The sequence below is a fragment of the Harpia harpyja genome, chromosome 1, assembly GCF_026419915.1.
Source record: "Harpia harpyja isolate bHarHar1 chromosome 1, bHarHar1 primary haplotype, whole genome shotgun sequence".
Taxonomy (NCBI): domain Eukaryota; kingdom Metazoa; phylum Chordata; class Aves; order Accipitriformes; family Accipitridae; genus Harpia; species Harpia harpyja.
In genome coordinates this window covers 61813209-61835010 of record NC_068940.1, presented here as the reverse complement: position 1 = coordinate 61835010, position 21802 = coordinate 61813209, and the positions used below count along the sequence as shown (strand labels likewise).

General features: G+C 42.0%; 1 protein-coding gene across 1 annotated transcript in view; it reads right to left on the bottom strand.

Annotated features, from left to right (window-relative positions):
* The window catches only part of ZNRF2 (zinc and ring finger 2), a 63581-nt gene extending 47563 nt beyond the window's left edge, over positions 1–16018 (bottom strand). Inside the window, exon 1 of the mRNA XM_052796984.1 lies at positions 15543–16018. Coding sequence (XP_052652944.1) covers positions 15543–16014 — 472 coding nt within the window. The 5' untranslated portion in view covers positions 16015–16018. The remainder of the gene's footprint in view (positions 1–15542) is intronic.
* Positions 16019–21802: the final 5784 nt, after the last annotated feature.

Here is a 21802-nt window from a genome sequence, read left to right as displayed (position 1 = left end):
TGCGTTTTGTTCTTTTTTCTCCAAACAAAAGATGGACCTTATCTTGTTACCTCAGCATTACTGGATGCAAAACTATCCCCTTTCAAAAGTAAATATTTCAGAATACCACCTTCTAGATTTTAACCTCTCGTCAAGAAAAACTAATGTTATTTCAAAAGGTTAATCTTTCAGTGAGCCTCCTAGTGCTCAAGGTGTCTTTCTAATACTAATACAAAACATACCAAGGCTTCTCCAGGTTTTTAAACATTTAAGGTCAAATATTTTAATCAACTCATTTTAAAAAAGTGGTGTCACACAGCATCAAAGAAAACTGAACAGACAGTGGGATAACAGAAAGAATCTGTATAACCTGCTTTTTCTTTTTCTGCTTCCACTTACTGGAAGGAATCAAGCAGGGAGGTCCAGTTGAAACTACAAGACTAACAAAACTTTTAGCAGAAAATGAGAACTAGCTCATGAAAGTCCTTAAACCAAGTGAAAAACAAACAGCAGAGATGAAACTAAGAACAAGGAAGCTAGTTTACCAATGTTTGGGAAAGCTGTGGCAGGAAATGTATTTTCTAGAATAAAAGTGAACAAATAGATGAAGATTGAACTTCTGAAACCCAAACAAGATTTAAAACAAACAAACAAAAAAAAAACCACCAAAAAAACCCACAAAACCCATGACACATAGGAACTGTATGTGAGCCAGACTTAGAAAGAGTTACAAAAAGCCTTCCGGGGAAGTCTATCTGGTCTACTCTCAAGGCTGCCAAAGCTGCTTTCTGTACCACAGGGAACTGGGGCAAACGAGAGTCTATCACAAAACTCTTGGTCTTTTAAATACAATTCAGTAGTCCAGCCAGAAAGCTTTGGGCCAGCATGAAACGTACAATTCTGGCAAGGTACCTTGTCTCATCTCCCAGCTGAAGAACGCGGCGCATCTCACCGGGCAGCAGGCGCACCTGGAGGGGAGCGGCCGCCTGGAAGAGGCTTCGCTTGAGCTGTCCAGGGCGCGGGTGCTGAACAGGGCTCTGGCCTAGGAGGGGCTCGCCTGCGCTTTGGGGTTTTCCTCTTCTGGCTTCTACAGAGTGTGTATTAAACCCTGAACAATTTATCCTTGATTATTAGTCTTTTGTTAATCCTGCTATTAACTGCAGCTAGCCAAATACCACAACAATGACACAAACAGATATATTAATACATGAGGTCTGTCTTCTGCAGCCAGGCTAGAATCAAGCCCTTTTAATGGGTTTTACTCTTGGTCTTTAGGCAAGATTCATGGCTTAAAGACGCAAAGATACTAATTTCAGTTTGTGTAAAGGATGATGAGGTATATGCAAGCATAAAAAAACCCTTAAATCCCCCTCTATTTATACAGCACTAGCACCAATTTGTACACAGAGTCACAATTGTACTGTTGTCTGTGTTATGGAAAGGTTTTTCACAGCCAAATCAGATGCTTTGAGCTTTAAAGAATAATTGCAGCTGTCTTTCTTGTTTATACAGGAAGAATCAGCTTCAAGTTTAGTAGCTAACACAAATAGTAATACCAGATAAGTCTCTACATAAGTCTGTTTTTAATGAATTCTCTTATCAATCTGTCCTCTTGAATCTGGCTAGGCAGTCACTGACAGAAACGGCAACTTAAGTTTTTTAAGACAGTTACTTTATTGTTAAATGTTGTCTGCTTCATTACCACCCTGGTTCTTTTTTGTCAGACACATCTAGCAAATTAGAGCTTTCTACAAGCCTAATTCAAAGTAAGCGAACATAAAAATTGAGAGATACTAAAGCGTAACAGTGTAACAAATGCCCCTTCAGTTACATTTCAAGGCTATATACATTGTTGACATTGTATCTAATAGCTAAAAGAGTCAAGTACAATTAAAAAGGAAAAAAAGAGCCCTTTGCATTTGTAATGAAGAAAGAACTACCCGTTAATAAAAATGCATCAATTGCAAATTTCAAAATTGGGAATCAATTGTGAAAGAGTAATTTGCTTATTAGGAAGTCTTCCAATGGTAAAATTAGTTGTCAAAATAAAATACCCAGGGAAATAGACAGTTTTCCATTCAGAAATTAAGAAAGAATAGATAAACATCATCTGCTTGGAATGGGCTAAACCCAGCTAATCCCACATTCCAGTGCCAGGAAGGAACTGTTAATCTCAAGGTCCATTCAAGTGCTATGATCATCAACAAAGAGACTTTCACCCACACATCACTCATTAGAATTAAATCTGTTCTTGCAACCCCTTTTGTGTAAAATTTGGAGGAAAAAGACATTGTATGCCTACTAACCTAAAAATAATCATGAAAATTCATTTATAATGTCAAGAGCAAGGCCTGTTGTTTTCCAACACACTGTGTGATAAAGGAAAATGCAATGTTTAAGTATTGCATACAACAATAACTGACTGTAATAGTATCTTTCCTCTCTACTTTTCCCTTTACGGACAAGTACTTGTGGTGATATTCCTAATCCTCAGTTATAGGGTTCAACTGTCATACTATTCACTGACTTTCAGGGTTAGGAAAGCACCATTAAAATTAGCTTGCAGTTTAGGAGTTTCTGCAGAGGGCTATAAATCTAACAATTTGCAGATGTGAATACTGAGATGACAGAAAGAGCTCCTTTCCTTCATCAGAGGAAGGCATCCTTGTCATTTGTATACAACAATTCCTGACAAATGGGATTATGCTCTTCAAGGCAGATTTGTGAGTATACCAAACGTTCTGCATGTGCAAGACTCGCTGACTTCAGTAAAGTTGTCCTCATAGTGTTTTAGCTGTACCAGTAGCTTAAAAACATTGTACATAGTTCATTTATCATCACTGCCTAAAGGAGCATAAGGCTAAATATGTCAGAGAGAAATTACAGTAGGGAAAATGCAAGAAAAACAAAGTACTGACTTGAAGGTTTTCTTCCTTTCCTATTTCTATATGAAATTTAACATGTCTGAAATTGAATTACAAGTGTGTAATTTTGTAAATTTACAAATCCGTAAGGCATAAACAGAAAACTGACAGGATTAGAATTTAGTATGTTGACATCTAAGTTCCAGGCTTTAATGCTTTGTGCTATATATGCAGCACATTTACCCAGTTAGATCTCTGAGGAAGCAAGTTTAATCAGTTTTAATGTGTGCGCACTTCAAAATACTGCTAAAGAAAAGAAAAATTTACATCACAATTTTTAAGTTTGGAGAAATGTAAGTTAGAAAAACTAGTGACAAAAAAATACCTAAAAATAGATGCCCTAAAATAAAGAATTCCATCAAAATGGCCTCTCTTCTTTTTGATATAGAACTAATTATCTATTTTCAGTGTGTTTCTCTTCAGTGTTACTCCTCCATTAACACTACAGATATAACTATTGCTAGATAAAATTAGGATAACTAAATTAAAATCCAAATTAATAGCCAAAATTATGTCTTTCTAGGAAGAAAAAAGCCTTAAACTAAGACACTGATTTTTTTTTTTAATGGGAATATTTTCAAGACCCAGCTAAATCAGTGTTTCTGCAATTTATTTTTGCTTCCAATAGCACTTCAGTTACTAATACAGGTGTTGTGAATAAGATGAGTCATCTGCACAGAACACAGCAAGAGGGCAGAGAAAAGGAAGAAAAAAGGAGATGCTCTCAATAAGCTGTACACACACCGAGCTTTAGTGTGTCACAGGATCACATTTTAAGAGATTGGAAAACAACTGTATCAGCACACACATATCTGTGCATTCTGATTCCCTCTGAGTAAGAGTAATTCAACAAACACCACCATTCCATACAGATTTTTCCTCCTCCTCTCTCTTGCTTACAAATTTGACATCCCTTTCAGAGGACTTCCTTTGGGGTTAACATTTCCTGGGGTGCTTATGTTTTTCACTCATTTTTATTCTGCATCTTTGTGGATAGTGTCAGGCCAGCCACATGTTGAATACAAACATTTGGTTTTAAACATATTTCAAAGAATGCTTGCAAGCTACAGCTAACAGAGTTTTACAATTAAGAATAGACTGCCATGGGACACAGCTGTTAAACAGCCCAGAAATAGTCAAAATCCATGATGGGAAAAGGAAGAAAAATAAGAGTCTCTAGAGGTGCATTTTACAATTAGTACTTTGCAGCACTTTGTAAAATGCAGAACATTTTAAAAATATTACAGCTAAATAAAAGCAGAGACATTTGACTAATTGCAAGCTTTTAAGAGCTTTCCTCATATTGACAAATTATGATCACTTTTACATACTTAACCTGCAAGCAAAGGTATTTGTTGAACCAAACAAGGGGAAAATGAGAATAATCCCCAAATTGATATCATCTCATCTAGACCAGCATACCTTCAGGTCTCCCATTCTCAGCTCATTATATCAGAGCTGTAGCTAGAGTTATTTCCATTATTAAAAGGTAGTATAACTACATTAGCCCAGCACCCTGTTTCTCAGCATAGTTAGCAATCCAGACACACCACCAAACCAACAACATGGCTGTATAGCTTTTCAGCCTCAAATCCTCACACCCTCATTTAATATCACACTACACCCTACCCCTGCCATTTTCATTAGTTAACTAATGAACAATTGGTGGAATAGCAGAGATGGAAGGAACAACCTGTAGATAGCAAAATACAAGAATCACTTCTCCAGCACACTTCAACAGGGATCCACTTCATTTTTGGATGCTTTTGGCTACTTCTAGCTTTGCTAAGTACAAGTTTTTCATCAATAAAATACCAGGATAAAATACAACATCTGTATGCCAGTATTTTCATCAGTAAATTAAAGTTCAGCTAAAATGGAGGTCAATACCATTAACCCACTATTAAAAATCAAGCAACAGCCACACATAAGCAAGTATTTTGCAGAGAAAGACTGCCACATCTGTTACAACAACTATAAGGCAAGTCATTGATAGAGACTTAGCATTGATAAAGACTGTTCAGAGTATAATTTTTTTCCAAGAGTTGAAAGAAACTACAGAAATTAATTCCTACTGACTTCTCTAGCACTACTAAAAGCAAGGACTGCAGCAGAGGTCCTGGAAATTTTTTGGTTTGTCACTTAATAATAAATAAAATAAATTTTTAAAAAGGTCAAATATTTAACAAGTTTTTAAAAAGATTATTTAGCCAGTGGTCAAAATTACCTTGATCAAAGATTGCAGCTAGCCAAGCCCTAAAAGAGAATCAATACTGGCCAGAATTTAAAAATGAGGATGCTTCTCACAACTGCTCCATGACCTCAGGTTCCACAAGAGTATAAGCTTGCCTTATCTGTGTGGATAGGAACAAACAATCTCAACGCTGCTGTCAGCCTAAGCGGTCTTCATAAAGCTTAATACTAACTCACTTTTCACAAATCAACAGATTTCCCCAACATATTAAACTGTTTAATGCCAAGAAATTACATCATCTGAGCTTAAAACTCTTTTGACTGTTTCTTCTGAATAAACCCTTAAAGCAAAATGTACAATCATTAAATACATTTAAAAGGTTGGTTGCCTGCACACCTGTAGAGAGAAGTCATATATACCCACCCAGCCCACTCGAAGGAACTCTTGCCCTCCAGCTCCAAATGTATTCATCATTTCCTTTTGACTTCATCAGCTGAACACAACTGTGTGCTTTACAACTGGAGAGGCACAGTGGAGACACAAAGGAGAATAACCTGGGCTGAACACGTCATGCCCCACACTTGCACAACATAAAACACATTATTTGCATTAGCCTTCTTATTTCTTTGTTTGCAGCAGAACGAGTCCCACATTTGCAAGGAATATTTCCTTCATTCCCTAGCTGTACGCTGTCACTGGATCTTGGTCTTATCAAGTGTGTGAAAACCAAAATTTATTTTAGCACGCAGTTTATTATGCTAGCGATGGAATCTGTACGTCCTCCAAACTGGAAGCTATTTCAGTATTGTATTTTACTTCTAAAGCATTTTAGGCACTTTGGTTTTTCACATCCATGGTTACAAAGAAGCCCAGTATCATCTGTCTTTGAAAATGTTATCACTTACAAAACACACAAATTCACAGATATGAGACATTCAGATATAAACTAATCCAAGGCTGAGCTGTAGCAAACATACAATTAAAGCTAACTGAAGAGTAATATAATTCAGTCCTTAAGAAGCGAGGCAATGCCTGTACACTTGTCATCTAGTATCTAAATGTTAGTCACCTAGTATCCAAATGTTAGGACAGGTGAATTAGATATTCAAAGGGTGTTTCTTTGATAGCATGCAACCCTTTTACACATATGAATTTCATGCTGTTTTCATTCACACACTGTTCTAGTCGATCATTTCTCTTCAGCCAGCAACAGCCTTATGGCTCTACTGCACGGGTGGAGCAGGTATTTTACTTCTTTACACAGCACTTTAAAAAACGTGGAAGTAGTTTTACAATTATGTTTTATTATTTTGGAATTGTAATTTGTTAATAAAGTGATAGTGCTTTAACAAAAAGTGGGGTCTTTTTTGTTTTGAACTCCAACAATCAACTTGTCATATATTTAGTACTACTCCCAATATATAAATAAAACAAGCATCTATCCACACTGATCTGATTACCTCTAACAACTATACGCACCTGGTTAGGGAGGAAGAAAACCAAACCAAAACACTCAAACCAACCCTAATTGACCATTAAGGCTGCAAAATCACAACAGTGAAAAATTAAAAAACTCTAGACAAAAGTTACATAGGTAACGCTGTATTTGGGCACTTTGCACCTGAACTCAGTAACACTACCTTTCAGGATACTTCATCAAAATCACCTCTGAAGATGAATCATGCTTATCCAATTTAAGAGACTATAGGAGCCCTGAGCCACCTGCTGCACAAGCATAATATGCCTTACAATATTCAGAATGCAGGGGTGTGATTTTAAACTCATTCTCCCCAAAAGACAGCAAAACACCGAAGAAAATGGACAGCAAATCCTCCAATTTGACCTCTTAGGCTACTTCAGCCATCCTTGCTTTAGGCTACTCTAGTCATCCTTGCTGATGCAGCAAAGACAATGAGAAGAAAGAGGACTGCCTCATGGTGAAAGCAGTTAAATGACCATAGAGAACTGCATTTTACTATTGTCACTGTTCTTTATATTCTGGAGATTGTCCACCATTATCTCTCTGAAATTTGCTTAACTGATGATGCTCTGCTCTATTTGGTAGGGCCACAGGATTTTCTCAAGACAGGCAAGATTCTTCCCCACACTGGAACTTCAATCCATATGCATGCTCAAGAATTAAGAAGGAGTGATGTTCTTCAGTCCACAAGAAGTAAAACTTCTGATAGCTGCAGGTAGTCAGGATTCAAAAGCAACACGATTTTCAGTGAATTATCTAGGATTCTTGGCAGGAAGACAGTTTATTTTTTAAGTTTTCTGAAAGACTATCACCAGATTGGCCCAGAATTCATTATAAAATAATTTTTTTTAAGATTCTCAAAACACTGTCTGTGTGTTCAGGCAATCTGCAGGAAGCACTTCTAAGCAGACCTTTCTTTTGCTGCACATGGAAAACTTCACCAGTTTTAAACTTCTTTCATGAAGGCCACATCTGTTAGTGTACACTATGACAGTTTTTATTTTAGCAGTACAGAAAAACTGCATTTAGGTTATGGTCAGCGCAATTCAGCAAGAACCCTCCCTTCAATTTTGTGTCAAATTCAATACTCAGATGCATCTGTATTTTAATAAGTGGGTCCTTCCCCTTTTTGCATTCAGTCCTAATAATTTAAAAAATGCAGTAAGTGCCTTAACTATATTTCAACTCAAGCAAATGTATATACACCTATACTTTACAAAAAAAATTCCCAGGAGAATCATAACTAAAGCTTCATTTTTCCCCACAGAATAGCCTTTATGCGTTTTCAGGCAACATGCTAGTACTGACATAACAAAGAATGTAATTTACTAGTGTTGATACTATTCCAGATGCTCAACTAACCCCTCGTATCTAAAAACTCCACTTTCAATTTTTAAAACCATAATGAAATTGCAGTATAAATCAATCTGACATAGGGACTAATTATGGTAGCCTGACTAGGAAGTGTTTTGGAACACCACTAGTTTTAAAAGCCATTTACAGTTAAAATGTTGCTAAATAATTGTTTTATATAAATGACACTTCATATAGAAAGCCAAATAAATTGTAACAGCTCATTTTTTCTTGCCATTATTCTTAGGTGAATTCATTATAAGTTACTAGAAGACATGCAAAGTGCATACCAGATGAGAACTCTGTATTTATAGCACACTAAGTCAGTCAGCAAACAGAATCTACTAAAAATATCTGCAATGGTATGCAGCACACCCACCCTTTGGGGACTATTCACAGGCTGTGGTGGTCTGATTTTTAGACAGAGCAGACAAGGAAGAAGAAAACGCCCAGGTAGGTCAGTTCCTAAAAACAACTAAGAGTAACGGAGTTGAATCCCACACAACACTTCATATTCTGTTTGGCAGGCAGTCAGACATCCTGAGCCCTACAAGATTTTCCTGCGTGCTTCCTGATCTCTCCGGGTCAATACTATGCAATTTCCATGCAGAAAACAGAAGCGTGTCTGGAGTGAAAGTGAGAACCAGCCTCATTCTTTCTATGGTTTACCCTCCCATTTCTGCAAGCGTGAAGAATTTGAAGCCTACCAAAGAACGGACGTCAAAGAGCTCTGGATGCACAGTGAGACATCCTTATGAAAGTCACGATGATCATTTACAGTGGAAAGGTGGCCTTAGGAACATAGGCACTTGTTTAGGAAATACCTAACCAGAGAGTAGACAGCAAAACCACTTTCCTGGATGCTTAAGAAGTGCTGTTCTGGTTTTACTCAGGTAATTGTTTTTATACAAATTGTTTTCTTTTAATTGATAAGATATGTGTCCTTAAAGATATTCCAAAATAGAAACTCAGAGCACTCAAAGGTTGATCACTGTTTCTTTTCATGGGTTAAACATCTGCAAGAACAACATGCTCCATTACCACAGTAAATGAACAAATTTGTCGAAACGACCATATGTCTTTGCTGAAACTAATTAAACCATTAATGAGCAGTAGACACACTGCAGAAAAATCTTGAAAATCATATAAATTTGGTTCATGCATCTGCAAATAGCAGGGAAAACCTACTCAAAAATCTTCATAACATTATTCAAAACTTTAAAGTTTCATGCAAGGCTAAGACAGCAAATCAAGAACAATTACATGATGAAGTTTTCCATGAGCAGCTGGCAAGAACAGGAGAGGACAACTTACCCAAACAGATGAGTAGGCAACGTGTTTTAAAAATAGTCTTGAATTTCTAGCAGTGACAAAAGGCTTTCTTTATAAGACAAAAAAATGACTTGGGAGGTTTTTGGTGACTAGTCTGCAATTATGTGAGAGAACATGAGGAGAGGCACACTGTCAGGATATCAGGGTTGGATAGGTATTCTGAAGACATTAAAGAGGAAGGCCTTTGTTTGAACTGGCACTGCAAAGGCTCAATCAGGTAGTATCACTGTCTTGAGAGCCAAAAGAAATATTTATATATGCCATTACAATTAGGCTGTTCTTTTTTCTTCAGACAATTAACTATTTACATTTCTCCCCTAAATGCAGTGCTGACATTTTTATTATCTGGCTTCTCCTAACCCCTTTTGTTTACCAGGCAGGAGAAGAAAAAGCAGCCCTTCAAAGATTGTCTATCACTCACCTCAGTCTTTACTCCAGTGCCCCAAGTCTCTCATCACCAGAGAGACCTGTCTCCAACTGGAGAAAATGAAACATGGCTCCCATGGGCTTCACTTGCACTAGCACAGAAGATCCAAACAGTTCTTTTAGCTCATTTGTCCAAATACTCAACATCTGAGACTAAAAGCACTCTCCTGACTGAGCTGGAGCAGGTGGGTCATGGTGTAGGACTTTTTGCTACTTTTTCCTGTCCTCTCCTTAGGAGAGTTTATATCTCTGCTGTCACCCAGGAACTGTATGCTGCCCACTGTACATATGCAGGAACAACAGAAGATCCCACTAAACACAGGAACAGCAAGACCCTGAAAAGGGATCAGATTCCTCAAACCCATCTGTCAGAACTGCTCTTCTGAAACTCCTATCAATAGACTTATCCTTGGACTGCTCTCATAGCACACTGGATTTTTCAACCTGCATTTTGGTTAATGGAATGCTAATACATTTCCAAAACCTCCCATGTCTTCAGAGACTGCAAAAGTGACTCTTTTCTCTCACTCTGGAGTCAACTCATTGGTATAACTGAAAAGAAAATGAGGCACACATCTATCTCCCCCCAGTCTGTGGTTGTTGCGAAGTTATGTGTATATGTACAGACATGTTTGCACTTCTCTCAGCTTTCAGACTGGTCTCCATTTTAACCTTCTTCTACAATCAGCAGACTTCAACCAGCCCCTCACTATTATTGCTCTCATTCTTCCAAAGTGGACAACCATGGATATGATTCTGTTTCACTGGTGCAGCAAGGTGAATAGAAACAAATCAAAACACTAAAGCAGAGACAGCCTCTTAGCTTTCACTGTGCTGCACCTTCTAAGACCTATGAGCTGCAACAGCAAAACCATCTGAAAATGCACACGGGATTTTTTTGTGTTCACAACAGCAAATAGCAGTGTTATCATACCTCTAAAAAAAGGCAGAATTTTATGAAAAAGTTACAGTTTTTATTAGACTAAATCCTTACACTCTATCCTCTTTCTGAATGGTTAGAAAAGAATTCAGAGAAATATATATTGTATCAAAGATTCACTGGCCTTCCTCAACCATCAAAAAAAGATTTACAACTGCCAGGAAGTGAAGGTATGTCAAGTGGTACCAAGACATACAAGCTGAAACTGCAACAGCAAGTTTCACTGCTTATAACATGATTCACACCAGAGGATATCCCAAGAGTCTCACTGCAAAGCACACTTCCCACACTTCTCCCAAGTCAGGGGCAAAGACCGCAGAGCTACAAATTTGCCTGGCAAAACAGGAGCAGCATTAAAGTCTGAAGTGTTTGAGAGTTTTGCAATTTCTCAAAGCAATAGTACTTGGGTGATACTGGGGGAGAAAGGCAAGGAAGCGACCAAAACACAGCCATACTTGCCAAAAAACAGTGTGAGAAAAATGAAGAGAACCTCAAGAATATATTCAAATGTACCATATAACTAAACAGGTCAGATGGAAAACAAAACAAGATGCGGCTTTCTAGGCAGTTTGAGAGATACCTAAAAAACTTTTCTGAGACTTCACATCATTCTTCTACTGATATCTGCTTCCCACAATCCAACAAATAATTCAGGTTATAACCTGCAGCTTTCGTGAACTTTATTCTATAGAATGAAGAATTCATTCATTACTTCTACCAGGTATTATTACAAACAAATGCTACTATAACATACCTATAAGGTTCTACCCATACTATGTTACATACATTCAGTAGCTTGCGATAACTCCTGGAGTGTAGAGTACTTCATAAAAAAGCCTGATCATTATTTGGCTTGAGAAGAACATAACAAACTTCCTTCTCCTAATAAAGTTGAACAGACGCAACTTAATCTCCAGATTACTACTCCAAGTCTTGATATAGGCCTGAAAGCCATCAACAGTTGTATCTGACAACACCATGTATTTAAAAACCTGTCTATAAATACATCATATAAAATTGTATATGACCATATATAACGCAATCTGAGATTTTGTATAATACTTGTATAGTCTCTGCTCAATCAACTTGAATGAAGAACTGATGGGGATATTTAAAAGACTCAATATGTAACACATCTGCTATCTTCAGTTGAATTTTTACATATTCTTCCCTAAGAGACTTTTAAAGATAAAAAAATATTTAAAGGCTTTATTCTTGTCTTATAACAACATTCCCAAGAAAAGATCTAAATTTGCACACCAGAAGGATACTTATACTAGGTGTTTTCACCAAGAATTCTCCCTGTTGTGACCACCCAGAAAGAGGATCACAAACATGAAACAGGTTCTGAGGAGCTGTCAACATTTTAAGTGACAGAAGTAACACATCAGCAGTTACCTAAAGCAAAGAAAATTCCGAAAGACTGTCCATTTTTAGCTGAACCAATTGCTGCAAGCATCATTGACAAAACCAAGCTATTTTGTAACTACAGCAGTAGCTTTACTGCGGTGCTGACAATCTGCGCAGGAATACTTACTGCCTAAAAACACAGTGGAAAAAACTAACTGTGGATCTCAGGGCCAACTCTTCTACATGCTATTCTTAACAGAAGGTAAGAATATTTACTTTGGGGCTGGGAGAGAGGGGAAGTTCCATTCACTGAGGAACAGAGAGGGAAACTTCTGGTCAAAATTCCTGATAACGGCATTATTGCCTTAAAGAAAGCTGGAACTCGGCACTGTGTGGCAAGAAAGTGCTTGAACGTCACGTACAGGTTTGGCTTCTGCATCTGAGAGTGCCATAAGTTCTTATGGAATTTGGGTCTCACTCTGCTTAATGCTCTAAACCTATTCCAGGCATGCTCATAATACAAAGTTAAACATCTTTTTTTTTTTTTTTTTTTTTTTTGTGAGACCAAGGCCCCAATTATTCAGTAAATTGAACTCTCCCTAAGATGAGACACAAGGTTACATAGCAGTATTTACTCTGTTATATGTTGATCATAAAGGTGCACCAGCCTGAGGTCAGACAGGAACATCAGACCCTCACAGTCAGGAAAGGCTGTTGTTACTACAGTTCCTATGAAAGGAACATAGAAAATAAGTGATCATACTTTCTAATACATTAACATACAATAACATAATACTTTTTATATTCTTGTTCAAATGGCATATTAACAAGCATAGTATGGATTTAAGTACGTTACATTAGAGAGTTAGTATTTATACATTACTTCAGCATGCAAGGCTGCTCAGTAAAAGGGACAATAGAGTATAATTCACTAATGGCAAATTAATTACAGTAATTTAACAAATGCAACACCCACATGTCTCTGATTGATGAAGCCAAGCAGGATGCCTAAAAACATAAATAGTTGGAGATTCAGTTCAACTTATGGAAGTTATTCTTGTTCTTTTTTATTTTAATTTTCATAGAATTGCTATGCTAATCCTCAAAATTAATTTCAGTAGTTTCCACAATAAAAAGAAATAATTTGGCTAATTTGCAAGTTACAAAACAAGGGAGGGGACTTCAAGCATGCTTATGATACACAAGATAAATGCCAGATACCACACCTAGACAAGCTTGAGCTAGTTACCATCAGGACAAAACAATGCTTCAAGTTATTTTTCACCATGCTGATGCTAATATATGATCTCCAGTGGGGCTACTTCTTCCAAGCATCTAGTTATTACAAGGAACCAAGAAAACACAAAGCATGCAACTAAATAAGGATGCCAACATTCAGTGTGATGTGGAGTAATGTATCACTGATATCACATAATATTTAAATTGAAAAAAAGAATAATGTTTCAAGTGAGCCCTTCTTCACAGGTGTTGCAGTATTATGATTAAAGTTATTCATCCCCATAAGAAATACTAAGATTTTTAAAAGACAAGCGGCAAGTAGATTCATTAACATCTTCTGACCACATAAGGACAGCGTATTTTCAGACTTGCTACTCAAACTCCTAACATATGGCATTCCTTATTTATTAGTCAGTAGATAAAGAGAGTGTACCCCTCCTGGCACTTTTCCCGCACCAGAAAAAGCAACGAGCTTTGCGCCATTTCAGCCTATATCCTCTTTAATATATCAATTTCAGAGATTTGCAAAAGACAAAATATGCTGTAGTACAGCAATTAATAGATTATGTGCCATAAAAAAGTACGGTCAAATTCAGAGTTATTCTGAAGTGACCTTCCTGCATCTGAATAAACACTTTCCTAGGTTATTGATCCTCACCACTGCATTTACATTTAATCCACTCCCTCCTGGCAGCAAGGCAGGTTGCAAGACATAGTTTAAGCAAGGAGAAAAAAAAAAAGTTTTACCTTGGAGCAACAACTGGCTACATGTTCCCTTGTGCCTAGCACAAACTGCACAATGCTCCGTGATAGGGCATCCTTTCATCACCAAGAGAAATGCATGCACCTTCTTCCCCCGCAAGCTACCATGACGGTACAGTGAGCATCCTTGCAACAAAGCACTCCTATTGAGCAGCTTGGTACTATGAAAATAGTTACGTTTTCTTTCTTAAGGGCAAATATTCCCTTATTATAATAGGGTTTGACAGCTTTCTGTTAATGTTCAACCACTGCGCTGGGAGGAGGTAGTTTTAGATCTAGGAAGTAACAGCTATGTTATCTTCAGGTCAACAGACGTATAGGTGGCAGGCCATGTGACAGAAACCTTGCGCACCCTATGACAGTCAGGCTGAAGACAGCTCTGCTTTGGCTAAAAACAGGTTGCATTACAGAAAAGAAGAAAGCCCAACCTGCTACAAATAGTATTCGCAAACAGATTAACTAGAATACAGAAACGTAGAAATTTTACATTAGCCTCCTCTTTTCCAAAAGAAAGTTTTTGGGGAAGTTGGTTAGTATTTAGACAGGTTATAATACATACATATATTAGAATTACCAAGAGAATTAATCAATTTTAAAAGCCACCTTGCACCTTAATGCTTGACTTATACGAACAACGATCTTTAGAACAAGCAGTACTGAGAGTAGTCAGCAACTTTGAAAGCTGTTGGCAACTTACAGGCAGATTTTTAAGGTAAAGAACACAGGAAGTAAAATGCAAGTCCTATACCAGCCCTATTCATCTCAATATCACAGGAGAGACAAAAAACTATGACAACTTGCTCCACATCTAATATGCCTCTTAAAGGGCCTCAGCTTCTTGGTTAATTCAGAGTTTCGCTGTGTGTTTCTTCTGCCTCAAGAGCACATGTGGCCATCCTCAAGACTATACGGTACGAGTGCTGCAAGCCTGTACCTCAGCGGCACGGACAGCTATCCGGCTCTACTCATCTCTCAGGGGGAAAATAAACAAAGAAACTTACTTTAACTTCTGTTTTTCTTAATCGACTTTCAGAACCGAGAACCCGAGAACTTGGAAAGAGGAACAAGCATCAGCCACATACTAATCAGTACCTAAAGAGGGGTTTGGTCCGATTTTAGAATAAACGGCGGAGACACATGATCCAATTAAATTCTAATTATGTAAGCAGCAGGCAAGAGTATTTGCACAGGCACTGATTACAGCTATTAGAGTCTAAAGTCGCCGGCCGGAGAGGCTCTGCTTCCTCTTCGCCGTCCCGACCGCACCGCCGCGGGGTTCGTTTTTAACCTCCCCCTTTCACAGCTCTCCTTACAAACAATAGGAGACGCTGGCCTGAAAACCCCGTCTCCAAACCGTGCCCCCCTCCGGCGGACGCAAGCCTGAAAGAGCCGCCGCTCTCCCCAAAGTGATGATTCATTACCCGTCCCACCGCGGGGCCGGGAGCCGGGGAAGGAAACCCCCCCCGCCCGCCCGGGCCCCCAGCCCCGCAGCAGAGCGACAGGCAGCTAACCCCCCCCCCCCCCCGCCGCCGCGTCGCGCCCGCCCCGCGGGCTGGCCCTTACCTCCGAACAGGTGCGGCGAGAGGTGAGCGGGCAGCGAGCCGATCACTAGCCGGGGCCCGCCGGACGAGCCGCCGCCGCCGCCCCCCGCGGGCCGCTCCCGGCCGCCCTCCTCTGGGGTGCTGTTGACCGAGTCCTGCGAGCCGTAGGGGCCGCTGCTGTGGGGGATGTTGAAGGCGGACTGCGCGGCCCGGGCCCCAGAGGCGCTGGCCCCCCCTAAGGACCTGCTCCGGGGGGCCGACCCCGCGGCACCCCCCGCCGCCGCCGCCGCCCCTCCTGCCGCCGTCGCGCCGCCGGGAGCGGCATGAGGCGCCGCCGCCAGGTGCGCGTACCGCCCGGCAGCGCCCGCCGAGCGCCCGCCGGTCCCGTTAGCGCCGCCGCCGCTGCTGCTGCTGCTGGAGGAAGGTAAATCCCCGCCCGAGTACGCCCGGGTGCGGCCATTGGCGGCGGTGGGGCTGCTCTGCTTCGCGCCCATGGTCCCGCCGCCGCCTGGCGCTGCCCGGTGCCCTTCGCCGCCGCCGCCTTTCCCGCGGCGCCCGGGGGTGGTGGGAGTCCGGCCCCGGCGGGGGCGATCCGAGGCGCGGGTCGCGCCGGGGAGGGGGGAGAGGGCGCGCCAGGGGAGGGTAACGGGTCGCTCGGTGGGTCGGTGTCGAGAGAGGAGAGCCGCCCGCCGGGATCCGGCTCAGCTGGCGGCCCCGGCGCGGCCGCTGCTCGCGGGTCTGGGGCGCCACCATGAGCTGCTCGGGACGGTGCTGGCTCCCGCCGCGCGGCCGCTCGGCCCCGCTGCTGCTGCCGCTGCTGCTGCCATGCCCGCCGCCACCGCGCCCGCCGCCGCCATCCTCCTCCGCTGCTGAGCCCTGTGGGGGGCAACGGCGGCAGCAGCGCCGCCGAGGCCGCTCGCTCGCCCGCGGCGCGCCGTGCCTGTGCTGAGGGAGGCGGGAGGGGGCGGGCGCCCCGGCGCAGCCGCTCCTCTACCGTGTCGCCATACTGGGGGCGGCACCAGCGGGCGGGATGGGGAGCGGTTACGGCGGCAGGGGCCGCCGCCTCTCCTTCCCCCCCGCCTGGCGGGGGACCGGCCCCCGGCGGCGCAGCGCCACGGGCCGGGCTCGCCGCCGCGCCCCGCCTCCTGCCCCTCTCCTCACGCAAGGTGCGGGGCAGCACCAGGTGGGCGGGCGCCGGGCCAGGCTGCCCCTGGGGCCGCCAGCGCTCGCTCCCCTCGGAAGGGAAAGTCCCGGAGCGCGGGGCCGAGGCGAGAACCTGCCGGGGGCGGAACGCGCGGCGGGGCGGGGGGGTGTCGCGGCTGCCTGCTCGCCTGGAGGGGAAGCCCGCGGGGTGCCGGAGCGGCCGCCCCGACGAGGAAGGAGTTAAAAGCCCAACTGCCGCCGGCAGCAGGCGAGCTGTGGGGTTTGCGGGCCGGGCGTGCGCGGCGGCCGTTGAGGGCGGCCGTTGGCGGTGCCCGCGCGCCGTGTCCCCCTTCCCCGGGCCCGCGGTCAGTGTCGGGTCCCGCCAGGTGAGGGAGAGGAGCGGCTGCAGCGGGAGGCGGCCCGGCGGAGCGGGCAGGACCGGGGTGACTGACTGAGCGCGGGGCGCTGCCCGCCAAGGCGGCGGGTGCCCTCCTGCCGCGCCGCTTCTCGGTTCGCCTTGCCGCTTCGGCAAAGCGCCCGGATGCCCGACCTCCGCGCCCCAGGCTCCGCCGGGCGGGCGCGGCTCCCAGCTGCTCGGCTGGGCCGCGCTCCGGCTGAGGGGCGAAGGGCCTAGCCCGCCGCTCCCCGAGCCCGGGTTTGGCGGGGCGGTTGGCGTAAGGGCCGCTGTCCCCTCCCGTCGGGAGCTTTCCCGGGTAGGGGTCTTCCAACCCGGGCGGTTTGCTCTGAGTCTCGGTTCTCGTGGTATATGTGGGGGAGAAGCTGAACAGGAAGGATGAACATCTCTTGTATCTTTGGTTCACAGGCGGTATAGGAAAATCTTGTAGACCTCAGCCTCTCACTTGGAGAAAACCTCCCGTTATTATTGATGAGAGCTTTACACAAGGATTGACTAACAGCCGAAAATTTTGGCCCTGTGAATGATACCGATGTGGGTAACAGGCTCGATTTGCTCCTGACAAAACGATCAGAGACGTAAAATTATTTTGTTCTTTACATGTATGTGATATTGAACGTCAGGTACGTTGAATTTATACGAACGTGATAAACTGCTTGTTTTTATGGATTATCGTCTGCTCTAAAATAAGGTTTGTCACCATGAAACAGTGCTCTACGCCATCTTGGGACTCTCCATCATACCGTCTAGGTAGGGACTCCAACTACTTTCATGCCTGTGTCACAGTGGCATAGTACCCAAGCTATTTTACAATTAATACAATAAAGCAGATCAAAACTTTAAGTAATATACAAAGTATTATGTAACATTTGTACTATACATATTCAATGTACTTGTAGTTATTACATGTACATTATTATATGTATATGTAATGTACAAATGTAATGTGTACATGTATGGTATCTTTGATGCTCATGCTCAGATGTGAATAGGTGCAAAGGCCTCCCTTTCCCCCCTCCTTTTACTGTCTCTGTTACAAGTGCATGCGGTCATTTTCTGGTATCAGTGTAGTTCACAGTTCAATTAGCAAGAAGAGGTACCATAGCTGGGGATGGCAGAGGAGGTTACCAGCCCTAACTCTTTGCTCTGACGTTGCTTTTCTGGATAGCTGAGACACTGTGAATAGCCTGAACCCCATTTAGAGGATGCTGCTGTAAACTGTTGCCAGTTTCAGTAAGGCAGTGATTCCCCAGCTGTCTCATGAACAGCTTGGTCTTTTGTGTGCTGGGTGCTGGGTAGACAGCTGGGGTCAATAATCTGCCGTCCCAAGCTATGCCATCGCCACTTGTGAATTATAAGCTGCGGTCTCTGCTACCAGTGGTAGATACCCCGAGGCAGGTCAAACACGAGCACTTTCTAGTTCAGTTTCCTACAGAAAGAAAACCAGTGTGAACATGCTGTCTGCTCTACTACTGGTTACTTTTGAAACCCTTGGCCAGCTTCAGCCAAATCTCTCAGACACTAACAGTAGAGAAAGTAGGCAGTTGTGTAGAAGAGAGAGATCCTATTAATGTTCCCACAGAAGGGAAAGCTACTGTAGGAATTCCTATCTTGCTAGATTCCAAGAATCTGCATGGGCAAAGGATGTTGCAAACATGACTCATAATTTCTGCTGCTCACAGAATGCCTGTGGCATGTTCAGCCCTCTCGGAGCAGGTTTAGAGGACAGCATGCTCAGAGTTTTATGGAGTTTTTAAAATTTCCACTACCAAGTACTAGTGGAGCTGGTCAGCTGCTAGAATAAACAGCATTTTGAAAATAGTACACCGCTACAGAGTACCTCAGTACTTTCTGTAATTTTTTTGCAGTGGATCTAAGACTTGAGCAGGTATTAAATACAGATTATATTTGACTGTGAATCACCTTTTATTCAATTTAGGATTAAATGATAAAGTCTATGGGGAAAAAAAAAAGCCCTTGAAACATCCAAGCAGTTACTCAGTCTTATAATCAGAAAATCACCTTTAACAGCATAGAATATTTCACAGAAAAGAAGTCACAACAACGGGACAGCCTGTGTTCCCTTCTCAGAGAGCATGGCAACGTGATTTTCTTTTTTCTTTTTTCGGGGGGGCTTCAGTTTTTGTTTTGCATCTAGGGCATATATTTGCAGCTCTCACTATTGAGTATGAGTCTAAACACCTCAAAGAACACCTACATCTTCAAAAAAGCAATGTGACGTGCTTCTGAGCCAGCTTTCTCCCCTCCATCCCTCCCAGTCCCTCTTAAAAATGGTTGAATAGAAATTTTTCTACATATGGAAGTTTGCTTTATATAGCCAACAGTACAATTAGGTTTTCAAGCTAACATTTCTTCTAACAAATGACTGTCTACTAGCCGTTAAGTCTTGTAGAGGCAAGTACCTGGCACTGTAACCTCCACCCGTTTGTTCATTAATACACTCCAGAAGTAGTTTGCATAAAAATTTCAATTTCCTACCCAGCATAAACAGTGACAAGAGGAAACAGTGCAGAGAGAAAGTAGAACATCTTGCTGCTGACCATATTTCCACAAATCTCAGGGACTCAGTGGAAAGCAGATAGTTATATAAAAACTGACTTCTGTAGGCCTCTATGGGTGAATGCTGTTATTATTCCTGTAGAAACATATCTAGGGAATCTTACTCGTACTTAAATAAGCACAAAATAGGAACTAACCTTCTTGTTCCTTGTCCAGGATAGTGGAAAAAAAACTGGTTTAGACAGGCAAATATACTCACTGTTCTTTGTTACAAGCTGCATACCTCCACTTCAGTTCTGGTTACACTACCTTGTCTATCAGCAAGTGAAAATAATGAACTTGTTTCTTGACCAGTTTCCTTGAAAATACCAGGTGGCAGGCGTGCCCTAAACATACAAAATTAGCTGCAAATTCATAATATTGCATGTTTTGGAAAATGTGTGCTGATAAATGGAACAGGGGTCTGAATTTTGCTCGACAGTGAGCTATGCAGACAGATCATCCTCCCTCTCCCGTCCTGCCTCCTTCTTTGGTGGCTTTTACAAGGACGCTGAAACAAGGTTTCAAGCAAGGTTTCATTTCTGACAAAAGCGTCTGACCCTGAACTAATAAAGCCAGCCAGAGGTTTATGTTCTGTTCAGATCTGGTCAGGCACTCCTTTCTAAAGGAGAAGGGTTTAAAAAGTAATGCACACACTCATAACATACAGCTTAATTTTACAAAAGCGAGTGTGGGCTCCAGAGAGGGTTTGGGCAACTAGCTTTTCTGAGCAGATACCAAACTAGAGGTGCACATTGTGGTTGGAAGAGATCAATGCAGTTTTTACATTTCAGCTGTTTAAAATAAATAGCACTGCACACCGCTTCTTCACAGATACTGAAAATAGAGACTTATGATGTGTTCAGTTGCTTTCTCTATGAGAAAGAAAAACATAACTGTTTTATTCCTCTAAAATAAGATCTTTAAAATATACATGCCTTACACCTGCAGCTAGAGCAAGCCATCCAGCAGACAAGACTGCTGTATGTTCGCATGTGTAAGCTAAGGGAAATAGGTCCTGTATTATCTCTGTCAGTGTCACAACAAATTATACATAAATGTGTTGTAGGCATCTTTTTAGATACATGTCGGTATCAGTGTATCTCCAGCTGGTAAGCGGTATTTTGAGAGGTGTAGGAGACCCTGTTATCCAGTATCTTAGATTTTTATTTGCATTGAATAACTCTTTGTACATATTGACTTTAATCTGATGAAGATTTACGCATATGCTTACAGTGATGTATGAAAAACAGTCCTGCAACATGTTGCGATCTGTCTTCATGGAATAAAAAAAATAAGCAGCTCATAAAGCTCGAGGTTTGGGTCCTAAAATTATTCTGGAAACGTGTGGTGATGCTTACAAAGATAAGGAAGTTTATCCTTGCTTTATAAAAGTTCTGTTTAAAACCATCTATCTTTTGTTTGATGTTTATGCTTTTCTGAAGTTTCTATCACACTGTAAACGGTATGCTGTATTTTGTACACTGGAGTTACCCATAGAGAAAACTGGTGTTCACAGAAAAGATAACACAGTCTTAAAAATAAACTGACATTTTGACTGGACTTATTGATTGACCATTTTGTACAGGAAGAAATATTTGGAAATAACTTACTTGAAGAAATGGCAATTTGTGCTGTGCACTCCATTACCACATGCTATAAAGTAGTACTGTAAGAAATATACTTTAGTCTAACAATTTTAATAGGAAAGAGTATTCACCATAATAATTTCTAAGCTGTTCTACATGCACAGTTGTATTATCGTAGCCACTGAGTACCTTTGTAGGTAACCAGATGCAACACCAAATGCCATTGATATGAATTTGCCATTTTAGTGCATAACCAGGCCAGTGTCGTTACTGGTTCTCCAATAAACTCTGTTGGTTTTACTTGGTGGTTTTTTTGTTATCAGCTTTGCATGAATTATCCCATTGTGTAGCTTCCTGACCTTTCATGCAGCTATAGCCCCCCAGTGCTATCTTTCTTCAGAAGCTACTGTGCAGACCATTTTTATTATATTCTCAAGGAACAACAGAAGGCAAACAGTTGCTTAGACTATGCCCATATCTATACTAAAGGCATTTGTACCAATTCGTAAATGAAGTGACATCAATACGTGTTTATCTGGGCAAGGCATGGTATACAGATCTGTGGGTATGGGAGTC